This window comes from Acanthaster planci, linkage group LG17 (genome assembly GCF_054643075.1).
Source record: "Acanthaster planci isolate LZ-2023a linkage group LG17, COTS_SCS, whole genome shotgun sequence".
Taxonomy (NCBI): Eukaryota; Metazoa; Echinodermata; class Asteroidea; order Valvatida; family Acanthasteridae; genus Acanthaster; species Acanthaster planci.
Window position 1 is genome coordinate 1,833,142 of NC_141793.1, and position 11,855 is coordinate 1,844,996.

The following is an 11,855-nucleotide window of genomic DNA, read 5'->3' on the forward strand; positions in this document are numbered from 1 at the left end:
GTTGAAAATGTCTAGCCCAACAGTTGAGCTCGCTTCTTTCTCTTTCTTTCTTACTCAAAAAAGACGGGTCACCTATGCTAGACAAGTTTAATTCGTCATGCGAAATGTTTGATAGCAATTTCATTGGTGCACAATGACGAATCTGCCCTCTTTCTTTTCCAACAAAATTCCTGGCAAAAAACTCAAAGATGCACAAAACGGTGGTCTGTTTTTAATAACAGGTCTTAACTGGAATACGACACGTTAAAGAAATCTTTCAAGCAGAAAACTAAAACGAAAGACTTTTATTGAATCAACGGCAGAAATCAAAAGCTTACAAAATATTCTCTCTTGCAATTAAAAACAATAAATATGTGTGGTTCCAATATGCAATTTACATTGCTACATTACTCTACAAGTCTACATTAAAAGCCCACATGGGTGGGGTGGCTTCTGGCCTTAGCTTATGTAAACCATAAGAAACTGACAAGAAAGTTATGGGAGGGGGTGAAAACAAAAGAAAATCATTTTTCATATTAAAGACAAAATCTCAATAAGTGTTTTTACTGGATCGAAAGACTTCACTTAATCTTTTGCCAAAAGATTCGAGTTTCTATTTTCATTTACGTTAAATTCTTTGGTTGTTATATGACACATGTATTACACCACTAAAATGTCTCTAAATAAAGGTAAAATATGATATATGTCTCACGTCTGGTCTAACTGAATGAACACCAATCATAATTTGCAATAAATACATGTACTTTCTTTTTATCAACCAAGTGCCTGTTTTCCTCCAGGAATAGTTATCAAGTGAAAAAATAACAATAAAAAATAGTGAAACAAAAAGAGTTCTCATTATGCAGTGGGCTGATCTCTACACAGCCGAACTTCGACTGTGTTTCTTCCAGTTTGAAGAAATAGAATGGTACAAAATTTTCAACCTTCTTGGAAAAAAAATGTTTTGTTCTGTTGACAGTTCTTGATAATGAAACATCAGAAATGCACTCAAAAATCATGGATGTTGAAATCATTCCATCACACGGACATTCTTACACCTCAGAAAAATTTTGTTTACCCAAATTACAAGTTAAGAAAATAGATTTGCAATACTTTAAAGTGATTTTGATAATTCTAACAAATACATTCTCTTCAATATGCAAAAATTACTTCACAATACAACTATCACTACAGTGCAATGCCATATCTCTTGGTCATTTGCTATTTACACGAGCAGTAAAACTATATCTCGTATATTACAAATGCTATTATGGAGGTCTGCATGAATTACAAGCAATATCTGTACATATAAAAAGTACCCGTGGCTGCCAGATATCATGAGGACACTGCTGTACGATATTTGTGCTACAATCAATGTCCATCTGTCAAGATTTACAAAAATAAGTGCTCCATATGTTTCTTACCAAGTATGCCTCTGTTTTCTGCAAATAAAAATCTGCTCCATGCTGGGCACCGGTGAAATTCAAACGCACATCACAAACCCTGGTTGCCAGTTGTGCGGTGCCTTGGTGGTGCACGGTGGAAACGAGGCCAAGACATTTTGTTTTTAAGTTGTGGTGAGGTCTGGTTATCTCAATGTCTCTTTTCAGTCTAGCTGCACTAAAAGCAAAACTTGAACAAGCGCAAATGCATCATGAAATATATCTGTATACACCAATCACACACACACTTTAGTCAGATTCCTCATGTGTGACTTTCAAACTTTGATGGTAAGTTTAACCCTCAGTTCTTTAGTGTTTATGTCACAACTTATGCAACAAACTGACGGCACAGATTTTGTACTTCAACAATTTAAAGGGGCTACCAATCCCATGTGGAATAGTGTTGGGCTATTGGCAGGGCTCTACTGTCCTTCTGCAAAATCCTTCAAAAATCTCATGGATTTAAAAAAAAACTCACTCAACAAGCCGGCACAAGGTACTTCACAGTTCAAAATGTTCAAAGCAGATTAAAACTTTAAGGATGAAGTTGAGACAAAGAAAATGTATTATTCCAAACACACTAATTCTGAGAGTAAAACCTGCTCAATGATTTGACACAGTATTCGTCAAAGAAAAAAAAAATCTTGCTTCAAAAATCCTTTCCTAAAGATCCTTAACTGAAAATTTTTACAGCACCAGTAGGAAAAGTTTGAAACCTGAGCACTTCATGACATGAAATATTTCCCTTTATATCACTTACAGCAAACTGAGCATGGTGCATGTGTTCTGTATTTTAATATCACACTTTTTGGGGGGCTTTAACATGCTCCAATAAGAGGCAAAATTTCCATTTATGGAAAAGCTTGCATTGGCAGCGTCAGGAAGTTGATGGAAGGCATCTACTGCCCAGAAATGCTGCGAAGGCCGGAGCAAGTAAGGCTGAAGCAGTCGCTCATCGGATGTCCGGGAGTTTTTAATGCTGAAGGTCCTGCTTGGTGTAGAGGCTGTGGTATTGGCCCTGCAGCTGCATCAGATCCTCGTGGCGACCCATCTCGGCCACTTTGCCGTGACGGATGACGACGATCTTCTCGGCGTCGTGGATGGTGGAGAGCCGGTGGGCGATGGTGATGCAGGTCCGCCCCTTCTTGGCCTCGTCCAAGGCCGCTTGCACCACCTGGAGCGAAGAGAAAAAGTTCTCGATAACTCACTGAGATTACATTCTTAACATTTAAGTTTAACTGCTATTTCAGCACAGCTACCCATTCGTTTTGATGGAACACTAGAAACACATGAGCCACTGCTGACTAATTAAAAAAAATTAACAATTATTGGTCTCTTCTCCGAGCTTGAATTGCCTTTCTCTTTGGAGCCAATTCTTTTGGATTATAATTTTTCTTTTCGAACCTTCTCACTCTCCGTGTCCAGGGCTGACGTGGCCTCGTCCAGCAGGAGGATCTTGGGATTACGGACCAGCGCCCTCGCAATGGCCACACGCTGCTTCTGGCCCCCGGACAGCTGGGTACCTTTCTCTCCAACTTTAGTCTCATAACCCTGCAAGAATAGGAAACGGAGTTTGTTGTGTCTGAAAACAAAGAGGGCTGGACAGATCTGGCAAACAAGAATGGAAGATGGGATGTAACTGGAATATGGTCAAGGAATATTGTTCCAATTTGAATGGATGGGATGGTGTGCTGACCTCAGTGAGAACAGTGCAGGAGTGCCTGGCTTTCCTATGTGGCAAAAGACCTATCCCAACTGAGAACAGGGCCCGATTGGGAACATGAAACCTTCTCACCAGAAACTGCTGAGACCTAGATCAACAAAGCTGAAGTTAAGAGTTGGAAGAAACATTTATTTTCCCAGGACTACTCACAGCAGGCAGAGAGGCAATGAACTCATGGATGTTGGATTTCTTGGCTGCCTCGATGACCTCCGTCATGGGAACCTCTCGGGAGTTATCGCCGTAGGCAATGTTATCAGCGATGGTCCGGTCAAAGAGGACGGGCTCCTGGGATACCAGGCCGATCTGAGCCCGCAGCCACTGGAGGTTCAGGGTGTCAAGACCATGACCATCCAACAGCTGGGATCAAGCATACAAAAAGAGTTTCAGAAATTTTCTCGGTGACTGAAATGTTGCAATGCAGAAAGTTTTTTTACACTTTGAAAGCAAAAGAGTTAGTTTGCAATAAGTTTTTTTTAAAGTTTATTCTTGTGAGGAATTCTTCCAGAATTTCCCAAAGTCTTCTACTGCGGAGGAAACTGCTTCTAACATTTCTCTGAGCTCAAACTTTGCAGGAGCATCAAGCCCCATGGAAATTGAGAGCAGCTTGGGCTTTTGTCATCCTCAATCATCGAAGATTCCTCCATAAAACCATCTTGATGGATTTAGAGAGATCTCAGAGGGTTCTGGTCAATTTTTGTTTCAACTCACCACTGTGCCGCTCCTAGGGTTGTAGAACTTCTCTAGTAGCTGGATGGATGTGCTCTTCCCGCAGCCGCTGCTGCCCACCAGGGCCAGGGTCTCTCCCGGCTTGACCGAGACGGTCAGGCCGCGTAGGACGGGCACATCTAGGCGGGTTGGGTATCGGAAGCGGACGTCCTCAAACGCGACCTCTGGGTTGTAGTGGTCCTGGCGGTTTGAATCCCCAAAAAGGACAGAAATGAGACAATACGTGGGGAATTCCCAAAGGTCCGGAGTTTGAGCATGATTTGGTGGTTGATCAGTGATGTAATCTCACACACAAGCATACAAACTCTCCTCAGGAATGAATACTGTCAGAAAATTCCTTCAATACTCCAACTTTGCAATATAGCTTATCGTAAGTCACTTTTTATTTTTGTTGTTATTTTCCGCTTTTGCTCCCAAATTCAAATCAATTGGACTTACCAAAGTGTCTCCTTCGGTGCTGTACGCATCAATGAGGGGCTCACGATCCATGAGCCGGAACATGTTGGCACAGGCAAACTTGGCCTTGGAATAGTCTGGTGCCAGGGCGGTCGCTCCACCCAAAGCAAAGCCACCAAAGATGATCGCAGAAAACACCCTAACGACGTGAGAATAGAGCAAAAGTAAGGGCAATGAAGCGCACACCCATAACTACAGCCTGCATAGCAGTTTTTCCAACATGCATCAACAGGCGCATGCATTTCTTTACAGCAGGGCACACTCAGAGGAAACAAAGTGCCAAAGTGACGGAACTGTAATCAAGTTTGAGCGTGAGCGTGGACAATGTATGAATCCTGCAAGACTGTAATTTCAGTTGAGTACGTATCCCTGAGCTTGAGTGTGAGTGCGAGCAAGGAAAAAGTATGAGTACAAGTCCAGCAACACTGTAATTTTGATGAGTCCATTTCCCACAGTTTGAGTATGAGCATGAAAAAAAGTACTTGAATATGAGACATCACTGCTTGACTGCTTACATTAAATGAAACACTCTCCTTCAGGCACTTTGCACTTACAAGAACACGTTCTGGAACTCCATTTCTCCAATCAACACCAGGTGACCCCCGAGCCTGAAGGCTGCAGCATAGGCAAAGAAAATGATCCCCTGGGAGAGGCCATAAGCCAGGCCGCTGGCCTGGGCCCGCTTCATGTTGGTCCTGGCAAACAAGCACGAAAACGAGAAATCCTCTGCAGTGATGTTGGTCCAGAAAGCTCAGGATGATTCATTAAAACAGGTAGTTTGACAAAGTTCTGATCCCGGACTGATAAAAAGTATCAGGGAAACCCCAAGGGACTCCCCAGGATCCCAAAGCCTTGGAACTAATTTGGCTTCTCTCCTTACGAAGACTTACTTGTGGGGTCCAACCAGAAGACTGACGTAGTTCTTGTAGAACGTCTCCTCCCGAGTCAGCGAAGCCACGGTTCGGATGTTCTCAATGGCTTCAGTTGCAATCTAATATCAAAGATAAAAACCTTGACAACTTGGAGCAAATACAAATGTCGGTATAAAAGTAGGTAGCTTATGCCTGAAAATCATTTACAAAAATGCAACCTCAAAGCCACATTGGAAGCAGCTAATACATTGCTGAAAATAGCCCAAGTTGGGGGTTTCTGACCTACAAATCCCACCACTGCCACCGTTATTTAAAGTCCCTTCTCCCTCAGTACCAGGAGAAGGTTGAAATTCAGGCAAACATCAGGCTTGCGCTTTACAGATCAGGAGGTTTTACTGTTTCAGTTCAGAAGTCAGGCTCATGAATATTTAATCACAAATTAGCAAGCCATTACTACAGTGGCACCAGGTTCACACAGAAGTTGTTCACTCACATTAAAGGACATGTCCAAAGTACTTGGTTGCTGCTTGAAATTTTGCACGAGTCTACAGTTGTGACTACAAACAATTCCCCCATAATTAAAGTTGTGTGCAATTTCAAGCCACAGCTAAGTAATTCAAACACTGCCTAAGTGTTGTTCTGACTAATGAGGGTGTGGTGACTTGCCAAATCGCATGCACTCTTCAAGTTACAATAAATGCACAGGACATGCACACAATGGCAGTGTCAATGCAAAATATGACATTTTCTCAGAGGCCACGGTTCAATATTGCTGCCTGCAACTCAGTGACCCTCTCCGTACCTTTCCCGAGATCTCCAGGGCGTCCTTGTCCTGTTGTGACGAGGACTGCACCAGTTGCCACTCGATGGCGCCGGCGATGGCGATGAAAGGGAGGAAGGCCAGTACCAGCAGCGTCAGTTGCCAACCATAGATGAAAGCGATGATGATGGCCACGCCAATGTTGCAGATGGACTGCATCATGACACCGATACGGGCACCGGTGGCCTGGTGGGTACCCGACAAGATATAAATAATGAAATCAAGGTGGAATTCTAGTTCTTTTAACACTGAAACAGATCAATGGAACAAGGTGTTTAAACACAATCCTTGGGGAGTCAGTGAGGAAGAACTTACATATAAAAAGATAGAATTAACATTTAATCACTGGCATGCTGATCATGGGTGATGTTTCTTAGCACTGTGAAAACATTTAGGACAGAATTTACCCCCTGGACTTGAGAAGCTTCTGTGGCTAGTCTTGTTGTCAGGGCACCGGTGCTGTTCTTTTTGTCATCAAACCATCCAATCTCCTGCAACCCAAAAACGTACAAGTACAAAAATGGTAAAACTCCGCTGGAGCCCAAGACAAAGTGGTGGGTGAGGTTGGACTTGTCTCTGTATTCTTTAACGTTTTTTAATGTCACGATGGATGTGGATTTTGGCGTGGATTTTAAAGATATTGAACTTGGACTAGACGGCTGTCCATGAATGTTATGGCTTTGGCTAGACCTGAGACCTGCACCAATGGAGACCACTGGCTAGCAAGAGTGTTCCGGCTATGGCTATGGCTAGATCTAACACATGCACCAATGGAGAACACTGGCTATCATGAATGATATGGCTACGGCTAGACCCACCACGTGCCAATGGAAGCCACTAGCTAGCAGCTATAGTCCATTCCCATAGATTCCTGTGTTGCGGTCAGCCACAGCCAGTTGATTCAGACAAACTCCTACTTTTGCCTGGGAGGTATAACGGGGGTTATTACCTGTCGAAGCATCGCTTTGAATGCCATGTGTCGCAGTCGGATCGTCAGCTCTTCCCCTGATTTTCCAAGCGCTGCACCCTGAGAATTAGCACAAAGAAATTCTGAAAAAGGGCTCACTACCATGGACCTCCTGTGATTACATCCGAAAGAAATATGTGCATTCTGAGAAGAACGCAGAACATTAACAAAGACCAATGTGGTTCCATAAGGAACAAGAACCTTAAAAAGGGTGGGTATGATTCTCAACGGCGAGCTACCAACTCACCTGCACAAGACTTGCTGCCATGGTGACAATACCAAGTCCAGCAAAGAGCAGACAATACAGGGTGGTTCGACGGTTAATCTCGTCCAATTGGGTAACTTTGTCCAAGCTGTAGACCTAGGAGACAAAACCAGACAGGAGAATTCTCAGAGGGCGCCAAATAGGATTCCTGGGGTGCAAAGGTGTCATTAGGTGCTAAACTGAATTGTCTAGGAAAGGGTACATTTCCTCTATTCGCTTGTGTAAGAGGCCCATGACGAGGGGCTTAGTAGGTGTCAATATGGGACTTTTTGTTCAGCCCTTCATCTGTGTATCTCGCAGAGTTCAACGGTTAAAAAAAAGGCTTTTACCTCCAAGATCCGACTGAAGACCACAGCAAAGGCGGGCTGCACAGCGCCGTTGATACCAGCTGCAATGCTGCCCACGAGAATGTAAAACCACTCAGGAGCATTGAGTTTCATGATACGACCAGCACTGAAAGCTTTAAGGACCTCCTTCTCATCTTCCTGAAAATTGAAATGAAATTAAAAGGATTTAAAAAATAAATCATCAACTGCTACCAGAAAAAACTTTTTGGGTTCAAATTTGGAACCCTCCGTGGTCCTTCAAAATCTACCCAAGATCTTGGAGAATCTTGGAGAAGGATTGGCCACTTGAAATAATCGGGATTTTCTTTGTTAGCTTCTGCACTCCATACCTCTTCTTCCCCTTCTTTGGAGTGAGTAGACACCGTAGAGGCCATGCGCTTTAGTCCCTTGAAGCTGGATGTACGAGCATGGGGTGTGCCTGGGGTGTCAGCCCGAGCACTGTCCATCAATGCAGCGCCCTCTGTAGACAAAGAACCAACAGGTCAATAGATCGCATTTTCCGTCTATGAAACCGCCGAAGTGTCTGGGGCCATTTCCCAAATCAGAGCTTTGTATCAAGTTTGGCTTCGTCTGAATCATTTCCAAATATTCGCCATCGGAACCAAAATGAAAGACTTCTAACTTGGGCATCGCACACTGGACAAGTTAGTGTTCTTGCAGCAAAAATGTAGCTGCACTGTACTGCACCGGGGGATCATGAAATCAGGGGACTAAATCCATAAAACTGAAGCGCGAGGCCCACCGGAGACAAAGCAGAGACAATGACGGTCTCAGAGGACAAAGAGACACCCAGAGAGGGGCCTGCCTGTAGACGCTGCCATAATCAGGAACCATGGATTGTACTTCAATGGAAGACTTTGAGACTCTTGGTGGCAGCAAACACACCGGTCTGTTTTACCAGTTCTGAGCATGTGAGCATTGTTCTGAACATGTTCAATACTGTATTAAAAAAGGACCAGTGTGTCTGCTGCTACCAGCATCTCAAAGTCTCCCATTATCGACAGCTTTCCATATTTGTACATTTTGAAAAGAAATTTTTCGACAGCATGTTTGAGATGATGCTTCCTTGCTGTGATCTTTTAAATATGTTTTACTCAGCTGGGGTTTTGCCCTTCACCCCTACTGAACCTTATCTACTAAACAAGCAATTATTTTTGTTTTTCAAGTCCAAAGAAAACCTCTCAAGTAATTCATGTTGATTACCTGCTCTTTATTGACATTGTAGATTAAACCCATGAAAACCATTTTGGTTATAACATCAAGTTCACTTCTGATTTGTTTAATTGATTACCAAGCACACCTGTCACCACAATGATTCACATGTCAAAGGACGTCACAAATATTTATGGCAAGAATTTAAAATGGCCACAACAAAATACCAAGAAGTGATAAGTGTTAAACGAGATATCAAATCTATTAAACAGGTGTGGATGAGTTCCCCAAATTCCTTCCACTTTGAATTTTAAAGAAAAGAGACAGGAAAGATGATGAATTTCAAAACCAGGATGTATGGGCATGAGAGGAGGTTAACTTCACAGAGCTGCTAAGCGGTTAGCATGACCATGTCTACGTTACTTGGCTGAGGCTAGCAAGCTCACTGACATCTTTGGGAAAAAGCCCCAGCCATTAGCCAGCACTTTCCATAGATGTATGTGCTATACTAAGCCAAAATCAAGAATTTTAGCCGGTATGTCCCTTGGGAAAAATCACAGCGTCAGCAGTGAACCAGTGAGGTGCACTATATATTACCATGAGAATTTGGTTGGTTTACCTGCTTTCTCATGAAAGACATTTGTGTTTGACACTTGATGACATTAATTTTAAGGGCTTATTTTGACAGGGAAACAGCACTGCTCGACATTAACATGTAAGTTTTGGTCATGTATTTTCATTTGTCAGCTGCTTTTCGTAAAGCCAACTTTGTGTAGCTAGCAGCTCTTTGAGACTACAATGCATTGCACATGATTCAATGAGGATTTGTTGACTCCCTGCAAAAATGCTCCACTAGTCCAACTATGACAATGTTGTGACATCAAAACAAAAAGAACTCTAAATGCTTCAAAATTTACCAAAATTGGCTATAATGTACATTTCAAAGCGTAACTTTCAGCTTTTTTCCCCTGAGGTTTTCAAGCACTTTTGATGAGACTTTTTTTGTACTGATCACAAATCATTTGGAAAGGGTGGCAGATACCAGTGTGAAACGAGTAGGGATGACAGGTGAAAGAAATGCATGTGCATGAAAGTTGAGCCTATTTTAGCTTCAGATCTACTCCTCTCCCATCTTTGGTCAGTGAATTCTTTCAGGAGAAAGGGGGGAAAAAAGTCAGCCCTGTCTTCAAACATCAACTCTGATAAAAATTGCTCCGACTTTTCAAATGTTTCGGAAACAACTGTTGACGATGTGGTTTTGGGAACAACTTTTCAAGAGCATTTTGCCGATGAGATTGTCACACGCCCATGTGGCTCAGTTTATAGAATGCTTCAGATTCCCTTCATGTCAATTTGGGGATTCAAGCTTGACCAAAAATTTGTTTAAATATCTACTCAAGATACAGGATGCAAAATATCGTATACCACTGGAAACAGAAAATTACAATAAAGAGCAGATGATTTTCCCACAGGGCTTTTCTCATGATCAAAAAAAGAGCACACTTTCTGCTTTACTCTTTGGTAAAAAAATATAAACAAATCATTCACATAAATGTATGTTTTGAGGTGGTGTGTGATAATAGCATGGATGAATACATGACAATTTTGATGATAGCTTTGGAGACTTTTATAACTTACCCACATCTTTTTCACGTTCTGTTTATGGTTCAGGTTTGGAAATAAAAGGACAGTCAGATGTGAATGTTTAAGGGGCAAAAGCAAGCAAATAGAGAGGCAAAAAAGCATGACTCCCTCATGAAAGAATTGGTACATATAGGTGACTGCACTGGAAGCCAGACAGAATATTTTTAAAAGCAACTTTGGAAGGTAAGCAAACAGAAAAACTACTCTAAATGCTCAGACTTTTCCAGAGAACAATCAGTCTAAACAAGCAATTTCTATGTCAACTTGTTGACCTTCAAAGGACGTGAAGAAAAACAACTTCCTCACATGGAGAGGTCTCCACACAGGTTTTGGATCTACTTTTCATGACCAAAACAGGAAATCAGACCATCTGGATAAAAATAACGAGAACTGAAGTTACTGAACTTTGGACCCATATCTTTTTATCGCTCCAACCAAAAAGAGGTAAACAGATACACGGAGTGGGCAGTGCCGAAAATACGACTGATTTCATAACCCTCTCAAACCAGCAAGCATACCGATAAATCCGACAAAAGTAAACAGGTGTAAAGTTCAAGTGAGACAGTCAAGAAGCTCGCTTTTACTTTGCATTCTAATTCAACAAAGGGCCGGAAAGGGACCTTTTTTTTTCAAAACTGTTTGTTTCCTCTTTTTTGCATACGAACGCTGTCCCGACAGCTGCACATTTGAGGTCTTTTTGTGAAAGGTCGGCAGGAATGGACTTTTATCATGATGCAGCCATTTTAGTCTTGCAACAGTATACCAAAGTAATACAAATGTTCATATCGATAAAAGGAAACAGACTACTTTTCTTCCAGCCTCAGTTTGGTTGCATCACTTCCAACAGTGGACAAACAAGATGGCAGCCCCATCATAAAGCTCTGTTACACATGCAAGTATCATTCAGTTCTCAAATACATTTCTCTCTTCAATTTCTCAAAAACCACTTTGTGAAAACAAAAAGCACAAGAGAACAGCTGAAAACCCCAAACATCCCATGAACATGAAAGTTTTCCACAACAAAAGAGCAATTGATACCATTATCAAAAAAACAAGCAAGAAAGCCTCTGTGAGAAAATAAAATCAAGCAAACAGACACATTAAAGAAATTGGAACAAAGTCAAAAGACGAGCAAAATGGTTGGGCAGCGACTTTTTTTAACCAGCACAAAACACAAAGTCCCATCCACTATTTCTAAAGATGACACTTATGCACAGGACTACATCAAAAAATCTCTCAAACGTATCCACTTACTGTCGTTTATCACCACTCCACTTTTTTTAGGAGCTTAGAAGTTGGTTAGCAAAGAGCAAAAAAACAACACCGGTTTTGAAAGTTGAGCAATAAATTTATATCATGGAAGTTTGCATCTGCATATCAACATGGACAAGCGCAAAGCAACTCTACAATGTCACAGGGTGCACTGAGGCATATGGACCCTTGTTTAATATTCCCAAACAGC

The 11,855-nt window shown here is 42.0% G+C and overlaps 1 protein-coding gene across 7 annotated transcripts in view; it reads right to left on the reverse strand.

Annotated features, from left to right (window-relative positions):
- Positions 1 to 269: 269 nt before the first annotated feature.
- LOC110975142 (phosphatidylcholine translocator ABCB4-like) overlaps positions 270 to 11,855 on the reverse strand; it is a 30,887-nt gene continuing 19,301 nt past the window's right edge. For 4 of the 7 annotated variants that reach the window (XM_022227362.2, XM_022227353.2, XM_022227305.2 and 1 more), the window contains exons 14-28: positions 11,648 to 11,680; positions 10,388 to 10,405; positions 7,927 to 8,057; positions 7,580 to 7,735; positions 7,233 to 7,346; positions 6,968 to 7,045; positions 6,426 to 6,509; positions 6,001 to 6,204; positions 5,217 to 5,317; positions 4,881 to 5,021; positions 4,309 to 4,465; positions 3,853 to 4,050; positions 3,295 to 3,501; positions 2,826 to 2,972; positions 270 to 2,595 (exon numbers count right to left, since the gene is read on the reverse strand). In XM_022227362.2, coding sequence (XP_022083054.2) covers positions 2,395 to 2,595; positions 2,826 to 2,972; positions 3,295 to 3,501; positions 3,853 to 4,050; positions 4,309 to 4,465; positions 4,881 to 5,021; positions 5,217 to 5,317; positions 6,001 to 6,204; positions 6,426 to 6,509; positions 6,968 to 7,045; positions 7,233 to 7,346; positions 7,580 to 7,735; positions 7,927 to 8,057; positions 10,388 to 10,405; positions 11,648 to 11,680 — 1,970 coding nt within the window. In that variant the 3' untranslated portion in view covers positions 270 to 2,394. The remainder of the gene's footprint in view (positions 2,596 to 2,825; positions 2,973 to 3,294; positions 3,502 to 3,852; positions 4,051 to 4,308; positions 4,466 to 4,880; positions 5,022 to 5,216; positions 5,318 to 6,000; positions 6,205 to 6,425; positions 6,510 to 6,967; positions 7,046 to 7,232; positions 7,347 to 7,579; positions 7,736 to 7,926; positions 8,058 to 10,387; positions 10,406 to 11,647; positions 11,681 to 11,855) is intronic. The other 3 variants (XM_022227324.2, XM_022227315.2, XM_022227335.2) reach the window with 3 other exon arrangements.